Source organism: Haliotis cracherodii, unplaced genomic scaffold (assembly GCF_022045235.1).
Source record: "Haliotis cracherodii isolate W230 unplaced genomic scaffold, xgHalCrac1.p SCAF_4, whole genome shotgun sequence".
Taxonomy (NCBI): Eukaryota; Metazoa; Mollusca; class Gastropoda; order Lepetellida; family Haliotidae; genus Haliotis; species Haliotis cracherodii.
The window spans coordinates 65,608,993-65,630,389 of NW_027266297.1; the positions used below are offsets into that span (position 1 = coordinate 65,608,993).

Genomic DNA, 21,397 nt, shown 5'->3' on the forward strand with positions numbered 1-21,397 from the left:
GGCACATACAGGTAGGGGAGATTACATGTGGGACGTACTGTAGCTCAGGCCCGTCACTTTCTTGTGATGTATAATGCCAATAATTACACAAGAAGAGGATGAGTTTCATGAAGTTTATTATCAGATTATCACATAGGAAAAACATTCTTTAACTAACATTAAAATCTGGAAATTTCCTAAGTCAATCCAAACACAGTCTGGTTCAGTCAGTCCAACACTGGCACATGGATGCAGACAGGGTGCATCATGTATAGTGTCTGCAATCACGTTCTGTCTACACAACCATGAGTCATCCTCCCCGGAACAGGGGGCCAGCATAATACACAGACAAGAAATATAACGAATGTAAGTGTCGATGATAGGCCTGTGTTTCCTGCAATATACCATTGGTTTTATTCTGATGCTACATATTTATTGTTTTAAAGGGTAAGTAATTCTGTAAGTCAAGAACTAAATATAAGTAATGTGGACACATTTATAACATATTAGAAGGAAAAGGTTTGCCAAAAAGCTATCATCCAAACATACCGATTCTGTAGAGGGACCTGGAAACTATTTAAGTCAGTTGCTTCATTGTCAACATTTCCCTCTGGTGCAAATTTGTTTAATAATTGTACATTACAACAATTCTGGAATGAATTGAATTAATTCACTTCTGCACATTAATAGTTTTCACACTTTGCAATACTGTTGGGATTTAACTTGGAGCATGACTTTATTAACCATGTGGTTCTAGCAGTAGTGAGGTATATTTATGTCTTGAGCATCCAAGGATAAACTTGCCTTCGAAAATATTTCTGAAAATTATCAAGGATATAATGAGTTGAAAGGTTTATTGCAAATAAAAAGGCTAGTATTGCAATGAAAATGGTCCACAGTCACAACCAATGGAAAGACACAGAGCTTCTTCTTGTTACTTTGAATGCCTGTGGACACATTGTTCATATGCCTATAGCCATGACTGAAAAACAAGCATGTAAATAACTTGTGTATCTAACAAGAACATAATCATTACATCTTCACGAGAATATCAGGGGATATCTGAAATTTAACATGCCATTTTTTTAATATACCCAACATCAACAATACACAGTACAGCTTCAGTTGAAGGGAAAGATTCACTATCAACAGAGATAACAGCTCTTACAAAACCCCTACAAACATTTCAAATTGATCAACATCTAAAATTAATTGTAACAATATTTTCATCATTTAAAAAGATAAAACTTTAACAAGAATGTGAAAAACATGATTCAATTGATTACAAATATAAACATCAACAGCTTCAGTTAACACATATTGAGTTGTGTATAAGTTACTCCATAAAAATCAGTCATCAAAGAGTGAGTGAGAGAGTGAATATTGCTTTCTGCTTATCAGCAACATTGGAGAAGAAACTTGGTGAAATAATTATGACAATATTTTCATACTAATTATGCTTGTCATGATCAACATTTGACACATAAAACTGAAAAAGAAGACCTCCCTCCCCTACAAAACACATTAGTCTTTGACCAAATTAAATTGACTTGAAATTGTTTCTATGTTAGTTTGGGTGAGGTGTCTCCTGCTGGATCTGGCATGGTGCCAAGTTCACGTAGAATGGTGGGTGGATAAGATATACATCATAAAAGCAATATAACTGGATGAATTGATCATGGTGCATAAATACTTAATAAATACTGCGTTGGATAAAACGCCGCTTTTAACAGTATTCCAGTTACATCACGGCGTGTCAGCTTAATGTGGGAGGAAAGCCCGAAGTGATGCAGGTCTCAGATGTTTACCATTTCGGTGAAACCCACGAGCACAGGTATGGTGCTGACAAACCTAGAAACATAATTGGGGCGAACCGGGATTCGAACCCACAATCATAGGTTTCTGGCGTGCCCAAGGGACGCAACTCTGCACAGCAAATCGCGGCGCCTTAGACGACTGGGCCACCCGTGCCCCCGAAAAAATACTGATCATTGCATGTTGCATTAGCTCCATATGGAGAGCTAGAATACTCTGATAACTCCTCACACTCATACATATAAGGGTGTAAGCTTTGTCCTGATATACATGCTAAAGTTATTATAAACAGTCTACATGATGATTATACTAATACTAACTGCATCTAGTGAGCGAGTTGGGTTTACCCCCAATTGTAACAGTATTCCAGTTACATCACAGTGTGTCAGCTCGATGTGGGAGGAAAGCCCGAAGTGATGCAGGTCTTAGACGTTTACCACTTCGGTGAAAACCATGATCACAGGGATGGTGCTGACAAACCTAGGAATATAATCAGGAAAAACTGGGAATCAAACCCACGATCATACGTTTATGGCATACCCAAGGAACGCAACTCTGCACAGCAAATTGAGGTGCCTTAAACTGCATCTAGTTGGATTCAAGCTGTACGATTCTAGATGCCAACAGCTATACAACAGAGGTTAAAATCATTGAAGTTATACATCGGGGTTTGAAATATATACCCAGACCAGCAAACTACTGAATGTATTTTATGGGTACATATCATAACCAGGACAAGAACATACAAATTCAAACTGCAATCAGTTTACTGGACATAACTACTGTATGAAGAAAATATATGATTTCCCCATATCCTGGTCCCTGCATATATAGACAATATCCTCAAGTCCTTTCAATGTTGTGATGAGTGAGTGAGTGAGATTGGTTTTACGCCGCTTTTAGCAATATTCCAGCAATATCAGGGCGGGGGACACCAGAAATGGGCTTCACACATTGTACCCATGTCAGGCGAACCCGGGTCTTCGGCGTGACGAGCAAACGCTTTAACCACTAGGCTACCCGACCCCCCCAATGTTGTGATGATCAGAATGGGCTTTATATTTAATATTTGTTATTATCAATAGAACTTGTAAATTTGAGCAATGTTGACAACATGCCTAAAATACTGTGACCGACAATGACCATGTGAAGACAATGGCTAATAGGCTGTGTTAGCTATACAGAGGTGAGATCATCTGGGTTATTGAATCCAACTCTACTGAATAACCCAGGCACAGCAGAAATATGGTTGTATATACATTTTTGATTAAAAAGAAATGCCATATCTAAAGATATTAATGGAAAGAGGCTTTGTAAAAAGTAATTAAAAGTAGGAATTATTCATTTGCTGCCAAATTACCAAAGTATCAAACATAACTGTTTGGGAGCCTGGATATTAAAAGCAAGAGTGAGTGAGTGAGTGAGTATGGTTTTACGCCGCTTTTAGCAATATTCCAGCAATATCATGGCGGGGGACACCAGAAATTGTACCCATGTCGGGAATCGAACCCAGGTCTTCTGCCGGGTTTTTTTCAGTCGCACATTCACCCTATTTATAATTCAGATTCCAGTGATGACATGTATGTGTGCCAAAATACTGCGACCTTATCCCTGAGTATGTATGTTTTGGCTCAGTGATGTCAATAGATTCTGCTGTAGTTCCTCCTTCAAAGCAATTTAAATCATGAATATCAACATGGTATTTCTAGACAGCTATGACTACTATCTACATTCTTCAGTTTGTTTCGAGATACCGTCTGTAACATGCCATGTATCCCTCAAACAGTAACATTCCATCATTAAGGTGAGACGTACAGGGCACAGAACTCGATCAAGAGGAAAAATATACCTGAGATACTAAACACAACAGCTGATACGAGATGTAGTCGCTGTACCATACTATCAGCTACCTTGCCACTAGTGTATTCACTTCTCGTAACTATGTAAATTAACAATAACATTATTAAGAGAAATGACTCCTGTTTAACAATGAATCACCACACAACATGGAGATATGCTCCACCGTATAGAAGTAATCACAGATGATATAAAATCTTGTCGAGGACCAAAGTACAATACACATTCAGATGCTTGCATATATGCTCTCTGCTACCAGTCAATGTCCTAAATAACTGCCTGCCCATAGCTGGTCACGTTTCTGCCCATCTTCCCGAGGCAAGAGAGTTAACTGGCTATAAAAGTCCAGTTTCCACCCTTGCCGAACTAGGCTGGAATTACTGGGCTCGATCGTAGTGACACCAGTGGCTATTGCCAGATATGTCCCTTCCAAGCCTCTCCTATGGACCAATCAGATTCCACCTCTCGTATCATTTGCGTTTGTTTCACACAAAATGGTGGCGCCCTGTCAGGACGATCAGATCGATAATCAAGATCTATATTGTGATAAAACGGGTCTTACATCAAATCACGTGAGCACCTTGATCAAAAACATGAAAAGATTTTGAAAATATCTTCTAACAACAAGTTGGCGGTGGACATGCTTTGCAAATCCTGCAATCGATCCAAATCTGCACGACAGTTTACGAACCGGATTTCGATGCGCGATTTTGATTGGACTATGCATAGACTCGTTAGCCCAGCCAAAAACTCCATAATACCAGCCTAGTTCGGCAAGGGTGGAAACTGGACTTTTATAGCCAGTTAACGCTCTTGCCTCGGGAAGATGGTTTCTGCCGGGCTGCATGAAATTTGCCTCCACCTGCCGGAGTTTCCCACAGATAATCTTAAGAATACAGTAGAACACGGATATAAAGAACTACAAGGGACCCGAGAAATCAGTTCGTAATATCCGTTGTTCGTTTTACACGTTTTCACTCGGAAACATCCGCCATCTTGGATAATATGCAAGTGAACTGACACTTGGACACAATCTCGTAAAATTTATGTTTCATGTTTGTTTTACAGACAGGTAAGATTAACACAATGCAAAATTAACAAGGTTGATCCATCACACTGAGTGAGATTTCTCAGTTCGCTATACATGTCACTAGTTAGCGATAGATAGGCTTGTTGGTGATCAGATATCAGTTCGCTGTATCTGTTAGTTCGCTGTAGAGAGTTTGTTATATACATAAATTTTATATGATATTATATAGGAGATAAATCGGGAGATTTTTTTTACAGTTTGTTGTATCCGTTTGTTCGCTATATCCGTGTTCGTTATATCCGTGTTCTACAGTACTTATGTCATCAGTTTTATTGTTAATCCTTGTAGATTCTCAAGGAATTGGTTGCATTATTTCAACAAATCAAGATGTGATTTGTCTCTTAGTTTTTGCAATTTTTCAATATGCATAAAGCTTGAATGTGGGCAGGTAACTATGAAGATGGGCAGGCAACACTTATGGGTCACCTGCCATCTGTCTTGATGGGTTTTAAAATTATTTCAAACACTGTTACCAGTAACCTCTAGTGACAGTATGACTGATGACAATCAGTTCAAATAAAAAACACATAGATTTTGATGCATCTTTCTGAGATTTATCCATACATGTGCTTCATATGTATGGAAGGAGGATGGACAAATGTGTCCAGAAACATCTTAAACCACTAGTTGACAGTTCAAGGTACAAAATTTTAGCCAGGCGAAAGATTCTACCAATAATAATCTGTTTCCTCTATTGGATGAAATGTTGAGAGATACAGGTGCAAGAAAGTGAAATGTATTGTTTGGTCCTAGATATATAAAAAGGCTGCCTAGTGTGGATCTTCATCAGACTTTGTTGTCGCGGACCCGGATGCCCCAGATGCTGGTGCGCCTGATGCCGGTGGTGGGCCTGGCGATGCTGGAAAAGGGGAACTTGTTGATCTCTATGTGGCGCATGCTGCGACGCACAACCTGCAGCGCATCCTCTCGGAACATCCCGAACAGATCCAGTGCCAGCAAGTTGCTGATCTTGTCAAGAACACTGGTGGAAGAAATGTCATAATGAAATAGTCATTCGAAACTGTACTTTAGAAAAGGCAAATACGCACTAGCATGTTCTCTATGCTGCTAAACAGGCTTATGGTTCAAAATCAAAACAACTCCAACAGATTGTTTACTATTTACAGCATAGTGGTTCCAGTGAAGCATCAAAGCCTGGGGGTCCTTGTCATTATCCCAATGTCCCAAAGTCCCTAGTGAGTGAGTACATTTTTACGCTGCTTTTAGCAATATTCCAGCAATATCACGGTGGGGAACACCAGAAATGGGCTTCACACATTGTGCCCATGTCGGGAATCGAACCCAGGTCTTCGGTGTGATGAGCGAACGCTTTAACCAGTAGGCTACCCGACTGCCCCTGGGAAAGTCCCTAGAATCAAACACAAAACCAGTAAACCTCAAGGATCCAAGGACCCCAGTAGTTTCTAATACGTCCCCTTTCTTGTGACTGGGAAAGAGTGAGTGAATGTTGTTTTATGCAGAAGCCAGCAATATTCCAGCTGTAACATGGCAGTCTGTAAATATTCTTGGCAGGCAATACAGTTGACAGTACAAGGAATTAGCCTATCGCCAGATCCCAGTTAACCTCACCCCCAATCAATAGGGACAAATTAGACATCAACATGTATGGGTATTGTTTTTTTCAATCTGTGCACATTCAAGTTACATTTCCGAAAATACTGTTGTTTCTGACTCACGTTGTCTATAAACATCTATCAGACAAAATGGTGGATCACAACACACCACCAGCTAGGTCATACATTGTAACCAACAGGGCATGACAACACACCACAAGTTGGTCATACACTGTAACCATCAGGGCATCACCACACACCACAAGTTGGTCATACACTGTAACCATCAGGGCATCACAACACACCACCAGTTGGTCATACACTGTAACCATCAGGGCATGACAACAAACCACCAACTAGGTCATACACTGTAACCATCAGGGCATCACAACACACCACCAGTTGGTCATACATTGTAACCATCAGGGCATGACAACACACTACCAGTTGGTCATACATTGTAACCATCAGGGCATGACAACACACTACCAGTTGGTCATACATTCACATTGTAACCATCAGGGCTTCACAACACACCACCAACTAGGTCATACATTCACATTGTAACCATCAGGGCATGACAACACACCACCAGTTGGTCATACATTGTAACCATCAGGGCATGACAACACACCACCAACTAGGTCATACATTCACATTGTAACCATCAGGGCATCACAACACACCACCAGTTGGTCATACATTGTAACCATCAGGGCATGACAACACACCACCAACTAGGTCATACATTCACATTGTAACCATCAGGGCATGACAACACACCACCAGTTGGTCATACATTGTAACCATCAGGGCATGACAACACACCACCAACTAGGTCATACATTCACATTGTAACCATCAGGGCATCACAACACACCACCAGTTGGTCATACATTGTAACCATCAGGGCATGACAACAAACCACCAACTAGGTCATACATTGTAACCATCAGGGCATCACAACAAACCACCAACTAGGTCATACATTGTAACCATCAGGGCATCACAACACACTACCAGTTGGTCATACATTGTAACCATCAGGGCATCACAACACACCACCAGTTGGTCATACATTGTAACCATCAGGGCATCACAACACACCACCAGTTGGTCATACATTGTAACCATCAGGGCATCACAACACACTACCAGTTGGTCATACATTGTAACCATCAGGGCATCACAACACACCACCAGTTGGTCATACATTGTAACCATCAGGGCATGACAACACACCACCAGTTGGTCATACATTGTAACCAGTCTTCATTAGTCAGCTCTTAAACAAGCATGGGGTACTGGGGAGTCCACGGTATGGGACTTGGGTTGGAAGTAGAGGAGGTGTACTGACGGGAATGTGGTGGAAGCGATGTGGTAGCATCTGCTGAGGGCCAGGTGTTCCAACTCTGTCAGGTGGTCGGCGATGTGGTGCACGGAGGAGCAGGTGATGCTGGTGGAGTCACTCAAGTCCAGCTCGTTCAGATAGGGACATGCACGACACAGCTGCAACACATCTGCAGAGGGAATACAGCATTAGGTACATTCACATGTATGGTTTACGTGGATGTCTGATAAGAACCTTCTCAGTGTTTAACGTAGTATTAGTGGCCCATTTGACAGTTTTAATCAAAACCAGACGTGGTGTCCGCTGGTTTGTGTATGCATTTCTTTGTTCTTTTGACAACTAAAACTGCATGCTCTCAAAGTCTAACATGTCCAACAATATACTCAAATACTGAAGACTATTGATGTTGACAATGGATGAATTGAATTTGATGTTGACAGTCATAATGAAAATTTCCAAGTCATATCATCCAATATTTCAGTCTTAGCCTCGATGTGATGATTTTTCCACTGAATTCTGTAGTAAATCACATTTCAGTATGTTAACAGATGGATCATTTGCTATTTCAGTAAAATGAACAAGTGGGCTCAGGTTTTGGGGATTGTTTGTTTGTTGTTTGTTTGACGCACTCAGCAATATTCCAGGTATATATAATTGTGTCTGGACCAGACAATCCAGAGACTGATATCATTTACATCGATCATCACAACTCGACAGTGATAGAAATTGGCACTAGTCCTTTAGTCCTTGCCAAACTGCTCAATAGTTAAGGTATCATAAGGACTAGCAGAAAATTGCCATTATTAAGGGTTTTGCTCTATGTTACCATTATAATGACATGTGGACTAAAACAGTTAGTTCTTATCGCTTCTGGGTATGATGACATTTATCAACCAAGTCAGCCAACCTGACCACCCGATCATGTGTCGCCTCTTACAAGCAAAGTTGCTGAAGACCTATTCTAGTCTGGATCTTCATGAGTGAGTGAGTGAGTGAGTGAGTGAGTGAGTGAGTGAGTGAGTGAGTGAGTGTGGATAGGGTAAGTAGGTGGGTGGGTGAGTGCGTTAGGTTTTATGCCACTTTTAGCAATATTCCAGCAATATCAGGGAAAGGGAACCAGAATGGGCTTCACTTCTTAGAGGAAATGAACCCGGGTCTTTGGAGCGACGAGCGAACACTAGGTACTAGATGAAGACAAGTACCATCTCAAGTTAACATCTCCGAGCCACAACACCAGAGAGACTGTATTACATGTACATGAGACCCGTGAAGATTCCAGGGTAGAATAGGTCTTCAGCAACCCATGCTTGCCGTAAAAGGCGACTATGCTTGTCGTAAAAGGCGACTAACGTGATCGGGTGGTCAAGCTCAATGACTGGGTTGATGCATGTCATCGATCCCAATTGCGTGGATCGATGCACATGATGTCAATAACTGGATTGTCTGGTCCAGACTCGATTATTTACAGACCGCCGTCATATAGCTGGAATATTGCTGAGTGCGACGTTAAACGACAAACCAACCAACATGTACCTGATCACAACTAAAAGAATCCCTTACCTTCATCAGTGATGTTGTCCCTGCAGCCACTGATGTTGAGTTTGCGTACACTGTCCGGCAGGCAGAGCGTCACGTACATAACATTGTTACGATCTAGGGATGTCCAGGCCAGATTGATGGAGTCAAGTCTCCGACAGTTTGACATGATGGGTACCAGACCATTAGCGGTGATTCCTCGACACATACACAAGTTCAGGGCCTCCAGATCCTTGTTCTCTCCTATGTAGCTGAAAGCACATGTCTCCATCAAAACTTGTGCACAGTTGTCAAGGGTACACATCACAGGCCATAATCAATAAATGTGATAAACAAATTGACATTTCTTCAACATGTAATTTGTCAGAAAAGCTTGCAGGTTGCAAAAGAGGAGTGTTACTCAGTTAGCACTACTAGCTTAATCCAATAAAGGTAAGTATCAAGTCTGTTTTGAAGTTCTTAACATAGATAGCTGACAGTGTCAACAATGGTCAAAGTCTGACTTCTTTGAGAGGCATTTAGAAGTTGGAGTACTAAGTAAGTATAAGATATATGGATGAACAACTTCTGGGTGTTAGAACCTACACCGAAATGTCGCTCCTAATTGTAATAAATGGGTTTTTCAGATTAAAAACGATTAAAGCGATAAGTACTAGTAGAATACAAACTAGCAGTCTACCGCGAAAGACTTTCTTGAGCGACCAACTCAGAGGCGTGCTGAGAGATTTGTGACATGTCATAGGGAGGTCCGTGCACAACCGGACTGAAATAAGTTTAATGTTTACATTCCAGCTTCTGGCTTCCTTTTAAACGTGCGACTAGACGTGAGGGTATGAGAGATACCCATTCGTACGACTGAAAACAGACTAAAACAAAGGTTGTTCATCCATATATCTTATCCTAACTTGGTCAAAGACTGGTTATTTCTACTTAAACAATCTGCGTTGTCAAGAGCCTAATCAGATTTTTTTCAAAAGATGAGATGTCTGAGTTTCTGAAAGTTTTTGACAGATTATTGTTCAAAGATAACAATCAACTGTATTTTGTTTTTCTCCGAAAATGAGCATTTCTGATTAAATGCAATGTTTTTATACTTACCTGACGCAACTAAGTCAGATAGGTAAGGTAAAACATGAGCATTCCTGATTAAAGGCAATGTTTTTATACTGACCTGACACTACACCTATGACTGTTTAGCGCCAGGGAAGGTAAAACTTAATTTTCAAACAATCCACAGTACAAACCTGCATATATTATCACTGAGCTCAGCATTCTCCAAGCTGATTTTCTTGAGATCTGAACACACGGAAAACAACTGTTCCAGGGTGTCGACACAGATGGCTGCCATGCTCAGGTCTAAATACTGGACTCGGTACATACTGGAACACATACATCACACACACTGCAGACAAAGAAACACAATAGGTGAGGTGAGATGAAATGGGGTTTAGCGCCGCGTCCAAGATTATTGCACTTATATAGCGACGTGCATGCACGTGTATGTGGCTGCTTGTACTAGTCTGGACTGATGCCGATTTATAGTGCTAACCCACTGAGATACCATGCCGCAGTTTTACATGAATATCCCACTCAGACACAGTATACTGACTCCAAGCCGACCAGTCCTTGTTTTAGCCCCTTAATGCCGAGCGCCAGACGGGGAACAACAAGTACCATCTTTTAACGTCTTTTGGTATGACGCGGCTGGGGAATGAACCCTGGACCTTCCGCTTTTCAGGCGAAACACAATACCTCAAACATGTGGCTTCATATGTATGTGTGAGTGTTTTTATTGAATTTTAAACAGTTTACAGGGAAAGGCTTCTTGGCAAAGTCACACATGACTGTTATACTTCATGTCACAAAAGGATAAAGGCTGCTGGTACACAATTGTATACAGGAAAGTGGTGTTACCAATGTAGCTTGCATTCAATACATTCCTTACATGTGCAGCGTAATATCAACTGTGTATTGTTTATTGTGGGGTCAGTCTATGTGTATGGCATATTAATTATGTACCAGGATTTATCTCGGACAGCTCAGGGGCTGATATTTAGCCCCAAGTGTGCAGCAAATGACAGTAAAAATTTCCAATTTGAATTTTAAATTTCCAAATTCCTCAAAATTTAAAAAAATACAATCTCATTAAAGTCAGATCTCAGTTCTCACTACAGCTAAACAAAGATCTGAGGACATCCCATTAGGGGTCACGTCAGAACGACCTTTCATCCGACCAATCAGAGCATCGCTCACCAGATTATGAAAGTGACAGTCGGAAAGTGATTTCTAATCATGCAACCTCGAAAACTTTTAACTCCGAACGATAGTTACGGGTTTAATGACTGAATCCATACAATCTAGACCATATATTAGCCATTTCAGAATGTTCTTTTGTTCAGGTTTCAAATTTGTAAACGAGAAATTGTTAAAATATGTTTCGAGGCGTAGTCGGCAATTTGAAATTAGTGCCGTAAAGCTCGAGAAAACTGCCTTCTGATTGGTCATTCCATTCGTCGGTCAAAGTTTGCACAAGGTCAGTCTGACGTGACCCATAATTGGATGTCCTCGGATTTTTGTTTAGCTGTAGCGAGAACTAAGATCTTACTTTAATGAGATTGACAAAAATATGAACGTCATAAAAATTCAAATTTTGAACCAGATCACAATTTGTTCCCAATTTGACAGCCAAGGGCACTTAGTTTGGAATCCTAGATAGGGACTTAAATGGTCAATTTTATTGTTGGCTTATACCCTACATGCCCAAGACAATAATAAAACCATAACATATATACACGCTAACAGATTGGTAATTAATAAAACATGTTGAGAAGAAAAAGAAGACCTGGTATTGATTTCCCACATGGACAGTGTGTGAGGCCCATTTCTAATATCACCCGCCATGTTATTGATGGAAGATTGCTGAAGCAGTGTAAAATCCAACTCACTATTTATCATCTGCTTGTGTCATCATTGTACAAGCAATGGTGAGAAACTTGAGATGTTTTAACTGCAAACCTTACCTTGAAGCTTTGATTTCTTTGGTAGGACCTGTAAATAATGGATTCTCAATCTGAAAAAAAAAAAAAAATCACTTAAGGTGAAGACTAATCAAGTTAGTTCATAATATTCTATGTAGTTCAATGTAACAGGTCAAGAAAATTTTGCAAGTTTGGTATAATATGAACGTCCAGATCTAGACCTGTATAAATAAAATTTTTCTTGCACATAAAGGTTAAATATATAAGAGGTTAGGGGTGAAACGATACAATACGCATATTTACATCAAATCGCATGCAAACTTCTTGACAATAAATACTTCAGAGCAAGTTCAAAAGGAAAAGCTACCTGTAGACATGTTCGTAGCGACTAATTTAACAAATGAACTTGAAACGCTAATTACAACACATTTTGAGATTTCTGACTGACAAATACGTTAACTGAGTAGTAAGTAATTTATTTTAGCAAGTGTATCGTCTTGTATCGGTACAGAAAATAATTACCATGTGTCTTATCGTCACATGAACACTCACAATGCACCAGTGCACCAACGTATCATTTCATCCCTAATAGATGTATAGTTGTAATTTGATTGATTCAAGTATAGACAAGACTCCAGGGTGTTTTAGTCTTATGTGAGAATACATAAGCTGAGAGGTGAGGTGAAATGGGGTTTAACGTCACGTCCAAGATTATTGCACATTCATAGCGACGTGCATGCACGTGTATGTGTGGCTGCTTGTACTAGTCCGGACTAATGCCGATTTATAGTGCTAGCCCACTAAGATACCATGCCGCAGTTTTACATGAATAACCCACTCACACACAGTATACTGACTCCGAGCCGACCAGTCCTTGTTTTAGCCCCTTAATGCCGAGTGCCAGACAGGGTAACAACAAGTACCATCTTTTAACGTCTTTTGGTATGACGCGGCTGGGGATCGAACCCCGGACCTTCCGCTCTCCGGGCGGACGCTCTTCCATTAGACCACGGAGGCGGTTACATAAGCTGAGACATGTTTACGTGAACAAAAGCTACTCACCTCTGCTTTAGCCAAGCGAAGGATGCGTACTCCTCTATTGATGACATTGCCCAGCGTTCCGGGCCCCAGTGCTTTGTTGGACAGATCTATACGTTTCCACAGAGACTCGTCCATACTGAGAAAACAACAGGAAACATGCATATTCATAGTAATTAAAAAAGACAACTACTTTGTTTGATTTTGATACTGAAGCATTGTACAAAACTGAAAGTAAACAGCTTGTGAAAACTGACACAGACTAGTTTAGTGACAAAGGGATGGTCTGGCAGCAGCCTTTGCATGTCGAGAGGTGTAAGAAGAGGCATTGTCATGAAATGGTAGAACTCCAGCAGTCAGAATTTTCCATTTCGGGGTCCATTTGGACCACTATCATGTTCAAATGGCTGTCACTAATATACAAACGGCCTCAACAGACCAAATACACTTGCATTGAACTACTCAAACAATGTACTACATTGAATAGTTCACTTTTTTTATGGCCCATAGTTGAAAGTTAGTCAGGCTTAGAACATTTTGACCAGCCCTCATAACACGAGTATCAATGTTAGATCTGAAGCTTGCCGGAGACTGTTGAACCTTGTTTTCTGGCTACTTTGTGATGACTCAGCAGTGACAGTGTCTATCCCCCATGGAGCATGACAAAGGACTCTCAAAGTTCAGGTAAGACTAACAGAATAGGTATTCCACTCCAGTCTGCTTGAATGTAATACTACAGAGAGTAATTCTGGCAAAACACAGCATAACTGGTTATCAATCTGATAAAAACTACCAACCAGACTCCTACTTGAAACCAAAGAAAGAAATCAATGAAATTGGGTGATACTCACACAAGCCTGTTCCAGCGTGAGCACACTCGAGCACATGATGCCAACACAAACTTGGGCAACCACTGGAATACCTTCAAGATGGCTTCATCATACATGCTGTTGAAATGATCTGCAAACACAACATGTTCTTACATTGACTATTTCCAAACAGACCAAAATAGGTTAGAATCAAACCTTTTGGATATAACTCAACCAGGACTTAAGTGTGCCAACATGAAGAAATACATTTGATTTATCTAGATTAGCATTTATAATTTAGAAACACTGTCTCATTTCTTTTCACCATGACTGATTCCTTTTCAACTTCTGATCCCCATGTTGATTTTGTGAATCATACTGTGCATTAAGCATGTTCTTATGGCCTCTTATTCCCATATGCTTTTCCAAGTTTGTTTCAAAACTTCACTCAGAGCTCGAGATAAGCTGCGTATCTGCGTAAAATATGCATCAGAAATACGCAGTAAAATAAAATACAAGCATATCAAATACGCAACGAACAATACAGATATGCTATAAAAATAAAACTTGTGCATATCATCAAAATATTGTGAATTAACCCTGCGTATTAGATTATCAAATCAGCAACTTATTTTGAAATTATAAACAGGCATTCTGTCAACCTTGCCAAACTCCACGATGACAGTTACATCATGATCATCATGATCATTTGCCATCACACTTTCTTGTGGAAGTATCGTGGTATTTTTGAGTCCTATAAACCTCTCGAACCCACACGACATCAGTTTGCAGGGACTAGATGAATAGTGTTTTTAAATATTTAACTTAAAATACCCACATGTGTAAAAACTAGTGGGTAACAGAAATTTGAATACCCAGATAGAATTATTGATACCCAAGGATTTTAAAAAGCATGGTTAAAATACCCACAACACCAAAAGCTTATCTGGAGCTCTGTTCACTTATCAAAGTTTTCATAAAATAAACAGAAATTAATCATGTTTTCCTTTGTGGAGTCAGTCAATATCCATGGCATATCATCGAGAAAGTGATTTAACGGTTGATTTTTGTTGTTAGCTTATAACCATGATAACCGCGCTATTGCGATTTCAAGCATGCAATGAGCACATGAATACAATCAATTCCAAACCTTGAATAAGGTGTTTAGTACTTACCTAGTCCATCTATGTCATTGTGGTATTTAGGCCCCAGGAATCTTCGGACACTTCGTTTAGGTGTCAACATACTATCACAGTCATCACTACTTGGGGAGAAATTGCCCCTCTGACTAGGCAGCAGTACTCGTGGAGCCTGGGAGAACATACCAACATACTATAAGTCATATATATATATACAGAAAGGCAAACAAAGTTGCCATGTGGAATATTTTGCTAAAACTTCAATTAGGTTTGAAATATATTATAATGAACGAAGAAGGGTGAAAATGGCAGTATGACCTTTGACATACATGCATTGTGAAGTTCCAGCAAAACATGAGTGAGTGAGTGAGTATGGTTTTACGCCGCTTTTAGCAATATTCCAGCAATATCACGGCGGGGGACACCAGAAATGGGCTTCACACACTGTACCCATGTCGGGAATCGAACCCGGGTCTTCGGCGTGACGAGCAAACGCTTTAACCACTAGGCTACCCAACCGCCCCCCAGCAAAATATGAAAACTGGACCTGCAAAATATTCCTTAGATGACAAGTGGATGCTACATCCAATTACGGGTCATGTCAGTCCATCCTTTGGCAAACCTTGACCGTCCAATGGAATCACTGACAAGACGTCAGCATTGGCCAATCAGAAGGCAGCTTTCTCGTGCTTTTCAGCACTTGTTTTAAACTGTTGACATATTTTGACAAATTCTTGATAAAAAATTTGAAAATGATCAAAAGAACATTCTGGAATGGCTTATCATACTAATAAATGGCCTAGATGGCCATGGTATGGATTCAGTCATAAAGCCTGTGCCTGTGCCTGTCGTTGGGACTACCAATGTAAAGATTTTCAATGTTGCATGATCAGAGAGCACATTCCGGCTGTCACTTCCCTGATCTGGTAAGCAACGCTCTGATTGGTTGGGTGAAAGGTCACCCTGACGTGCCCACAATGGGATTTCCTCAGATCTTTGCTTAGCAGTAGCGAGAACTAAACTGATCTGAATGAGATTGTAACAGTACTCTTCATTGCCCCAGATCTGGATGGCCACGAGTTACTACCCCTGCTCAGGACCATAACATCGCCGAAAACTACAATCAGTGGGTATCACAGATGGCAAGGTCTCTCCAAGAATAATAGGGTCCAGTTACAGTCAGTGCAATAATCTTGGATGCAGATAGGTGAGGTTAAATGGCATGTAATGTCACATCCAAGATTATGGCACTAAAATAGCGAAGTACATGCAAATGTGTGTGTGGCTGCTTGTACTAGTCCGAACTCATGCTGATTTTGTAGTACTGCCCACTGAGGTACCATGCAACAGTCTGACATGAATACCCCACTCAGACACAGTATACTCTGAGCCAACTTGTTTGAGCCCCTTTATGTCGAGCATCAGGCAGGGTACCATATTTTGTACATATTTTGGTATGCCACGGTCAGGGCCAAACCCTGGACCTCCTGATCACCGGACGGACGCTCTTCCACTAGACCACTGAGACAGTCAGTTACAGATCGGAGTGCATGGCATCACCATCATCACTTACAGACTGCTCAATGCTGGATATATCAGCACTCTGAGCAGACTTTTGTGTGGTACCTTTCCTAGGAAGACCACTTTAAAAAATTTCAATGACTTGTCTCTTTGTGCTGTTCCTTACCATATTCAACATATGAAATGTAACAAAGCTTTCATTTCTGATGTTAATAAATGGATTTACTGCCCATTACACAGTGTCAATCAAGGTAACAACTTTCTTTTGCCTTTCAGTGTACAGCCACACCATCAGTCTTCACAACATGCTTTTTAGCTTTTGAAAAATGACCAGTACTTCACTGATAACAAGACCAACACAGAGAAAAGGTTTGATTACTTAGTTCACATTACCATGATTACTGTATTCATTAAGATGTTAAAATATGTTTGTATTTATGGAAATAGTGACTCAAATATGTTTGATTCCCTGCAACTACATATATGTTAAAATCAAATAAAAATAACTGGTGTAACCATGGAAACAAGAACCAAAGCTCCATATAAGCTGCGTATCTGCGTAAAATACGCATCAGAAATGCAGAAATACGCAGTAAAATAAAATACAAGCGTATTAAATACGCAACAAACATTACAGATACGCTACAAAAATAAAACTTGTGCATATCATCAAAATATTGTGAATTAACCCTGCGTATTCGATTAGCAAATCAGCAACTTATTTTGAAATTATAAACGGGCATTTCGTCAACCTTGCCAAACTCCACGATGAGGGTTACATCATGATCATTTGCCATCACACTTACTTGTGGAAGTATCGTGGTATTGTTTAGTCCTATAAAGCTCTAGAACCCACACGACATCAGTTTGCAGGGACTAGATGAATAGTGTTTTTTAATATTTAACTTAAATACCCACATGTGTAAAAACTAGTGGGTAACAGAAATTTGAATACCCAGATAGAATTACTGATACCCAATGATTTTAAAACGCATGGGTAAAATACCCACAACACCAAAAGCTTATCTGGAGCTCTGAAGAACTAAACTGATTATTTTCTGACATAATACCACATGTATAGCTTAAGTCTTTGAATGGCATTTAGAAGTGATACACATACGGAAGAGAATTTATGGATGTCAGCTTCTTTATTATGAGGAACACATAATAAAGAAGTTGACATCCATAAATTCTCTTCCCAATGTATAGTTTATGTGTACATACTTGTGGTACTTGGAGTGGTGTGTTTCCAGGAGAACAGCCACACACTGTTGGTGTATTTTCAGTGATACTTGAAGTACTTTCATGGCTGCTGTCAGACAGCAGCTCCACCCCCATCTCCTGATAGATCTGCTCTGTGTTGCAGCTGTCCACTGCCCAGGTAGTACGCTTCCGACAGTGGATTCCACATTCCACTCGACGCTTTTTGCTGGAAAAGAATACATGGCATCAATAAGGAAAATATTCACCTTTGAATTGAAAATAACTGGTTTCTAAAAAGAAGTGAAATTATTGTAATTACCAGCATACATGGTATGATCTTCACTATCACAGAGCCCCAAATTATTTCAAATCTTACAAGGCTCATGGGCTAAAAGTAACGTATCAGTGATACCTGACCATGAAATCATTGGTATGAAAAAACAACTGACCACTAAAATTCAGGAAGGACTTTGACATGGACTTACAATACTCAAAACTTCAGTTTGAATACTGATAAACATTTTCCCAGGGTTTCACATTATTTTTTCTGGGACAGGGATTGATTGTCATCTAAACTGTCTTAAAGGCGTTTTTCAAATTTAGTAAAGATATAAAAGAATGTCATTTCAAACAATGATAAAATCAGGAACATGTCATAATGTCATTCCCCTGCAAAATCACTGAAACTCTCTTACGATCCACTAGAAATATAAGTTTACATATTTGTAACCTGTAAACATGATAGCCGACTGTGCTGTTGTGAGATTGTTGACAAAGAGACTTGTTTGTCTTAAATCGAGATTATAATTGTTAAAGTTAAATGAGAGTGCTGATATCATACCTGACTTCCCCATCTAAGACTATATGTAGTCAGAAAAGTATTAACATAATAATTGAATGTTATAGGTTTTATCGATGGCCCTGTGCAAAGACTCGCTGAACGCGTCCATGTCCAGCCAATGCAACAAAACGAACTTTTAATTTCCAATACCACAAAACCAAACGATTTTATATGCTGTGTTTGCACTTAAACGTTTGTTCTGCTATGAAATATTGTATGTACCTTGGATTTGTAAATAGATTTTCCTTAGATGACTCCAGTGTAGATTTTTTTCCAGCCTTGTTTTTACCCATCTTTGATTTTAGCGCCAAGGATCTCCAGCATATTTTCGCGTAAATTTTTCCTTGCCACGCATGCGTAATTTAACAGGAAGTAAACTATTTTTGCATATATAGTATATTCCTAACAATACAACACATCTCAAATCATTTTCTACAAACTTCTGATGGCATCTACAACGTTAATGTCGCAGGGCAAAGCAAACCACTAAATGTCAAACCTGGAAAAAGAGTTAAGTCCGAAATTACGTCTCGACTCAGGTGTAAGCAGTTCTACTAGGTATGATAACTTATTTACTCATCCATTTTGTGTCGTAATAACGCCACATTGACACATTTAGAAATGCTATTAAATGTTATTCGTGTTTTGTATGGATCGATCAATTAAAAGTATATAAATCACAACCATAGTTACAATACTACATCAATGGTTTGCATATTATTCACATTTCCATTTGAAATTCACTGTAAAAGTCATAGCAGTGTAAACCGTTCTTCCGAAAGTATTTCCCAAATACGCATGCGCAGTTTTTAAAGGAAGTTGAAGGTAGACCAAGAAGCAGACGGAACATGTGCGTGTGCTTCACTTGACATTGACAAGACTTTAACCGTTAAGGTAAAGATTAACTGTTAAGTTAGTTAGCAAGCGCTACATAAATTGAATGGCATTTACATTATTTCCTTTGTCGTGTAAATTTTGAGGCATTGTGGCTGTTAGATTTGAAAGCATGGTTGTATGACTTTGTTGACATCGAATTAGAACACAACCTCTCTAGACAAATGGCAACATTGACAGGAATAATATTTCAAGTAGACCTTTTAGCAATAACGACATGGTCTACAAATACAACAAAGTCCAAAACGCATTTTAGTTGACGTGTTTATCTTGGACATATATGTCTCTGATGCAATGAAAATGTTTGTCACTTGGAGATCCCGATGTAAACAAATATGATGCTCGATCCATAATTTCATGCCGTTGCATCATTACATCAAAATGTACCGATCCAGTGTAACATGGATCCAAAAGCATTCACCCAAATGTTCGGGAATACTACACGTTATGGTACTCACTCTTTCTAGTTTCAATTAGCGTTGCATAAGAACAGGAGGTTCAAAGTCGTGTCGAGAGCTTGAAGCAATGCCAGGCTAATGAGTTAATGAGGTAACACTTTACAGGGCAAGTTTAGAATTCAGCACCACAAGTTCTTGTTAGGACAACCTCTGCTGCAGGTTGCATGTCACAAAGACAAGAGGCCAGTTTTTGTGAGAATCCCTACACTCGAACCCATGACCTTCGGACTGTTAGCCCAGAGCTCCAGATAAGCTTTTGGTGTTGTGGGTATTTTACCCATGCATTTTAAATTCATTGGGTATCAGTAATTCTACCTGCGTATTCAAATTTCTGTTACCCACTAGTTTTTACACATGTGGGTATTTAAGTTAAATATTTAAAAACACTATTCATTTAGTTCCTGCAAACTTGTGTCGTGCGGGTTCAAGAGCATTATAGGACTAAAAAATACCACGATACTTCCACAAGAAAGAATGATGGCAAATGATTATGATGTAACTGTCATCGTGGAGTTTGGCAAGGTTGACGGAATGTCCGTTTATAATTTCAAAATAAGTTGCTGATTTGCTAATCGAATACGCAGGGTTACTTCATAATATTCTGATGATACGCACAAGTTTTATTTTTGTAGCGTTTCTGTAATGTTCGTTGCGTATTTGATAGGTTTGGAATATATTTTACTGCGTATTTCTGCATTTCTGATGCGTATTTCACGCAGATACGCAGCTTATCTGGAACTCTGTAGCCTGACAAGCTAACCAACTGAGCTACATTCACACTGTTACAATTTATGTAATGTGCAGTTTACATTGACATGCCCCGAAACACCTGAAGAAACGAATGATTGGTGATGGATACTTAAAAGGGTAAAGCGTAGCATCTCGAGACTTCTGACCTTCTGTCTACGGACTCTTGTGAGTGGTCACAATGCCATTTGGCACACTCATTCCGTTCTATAATCAGCAGGATTCTGAGTGGTAAAGAATGAGGTGATTTGGCATGAACTCAAAACAGCTCAGGCTTCGGATGTTGAGCTCATAAGTATGCATGAAAATCACAGAGTATTTCGTGGAATGATTTTCTGAGAAAAATGTGTGAGAGGGAAGACTGGAAGGATAGTCCTTCATAGTATAGCATGCTATGAGCATGAGTCAGCTTATTAATCTTATCTTAGCGAGTGAAAGTGGCTTGGATGGAAGTTCAATGACAGTTTCCTTCAGCCAGTAGCATATCCAGCATCAAACCACTTCATCCTGTTTTTTCAATGGTTTTTCTGAAGAATAAACACAACTGAAAATGTTGAAATCAAAAAA

At 39.7% G+C, this 21,397-nt stretch overlaps 2 protein-coding genes across 2 annotated transcripts in view; one reads left to right on the forward strand and one right to left on the reverse strand.

Annotated features, from left to right (window-relative positions):
• Positions 1 to 181: 181 nt before the first annotated feature.
• Positions 182 to 19,047, reverse strand: LOC139480135 (S-phase kinase-associated protein 2-like). The gene is made up of 10 exons (XM_071263163.1): positions 18,954 to 19,047; positions 17,912 to 18,116; positions 15,203 to 15,338; positions 14,070 to 14,178; positions 13,243 to 13,357; positions 12,223 to 12,272; positions 10,447 to 10,581; positions 9,227 to 9,453; positions 7,673 to 7,835; positions 182 to 5,723 (listed from the first exon to the last, which is right to left on the reverse strand). Exons 1-10 carry the CDS (start codon positions 19,022 to 19,024, stop codon positions 5,528 to 5,530), a joined length of 1,407 nt encoding a protein of 468 aa, XP_071119264.1. The 5' UTR covers positions 19,025 to 19,047; the 3' UTR covers positions 182 to 5,527.
• A 502-nt stretch (positions 19,048 to 19,549) lies between these two features.
• The window catches only part of LOC139478939 (holocytochrome c-type synthase-like), a 34,469-nt gene continuing 32,621 nt past the window's right edge, over positions 19,550 to 21,397 (forward strand). Inside the window, exon 1 of the mRNA XM_071261638.1 lies at positions 19,550 to 19,625. The gene's annotated coding sequence lies outside the window, so the exon portion shown is untranslated. The remainder of the gene's footprint in view (positions 19,626 to 21,397) is intronic.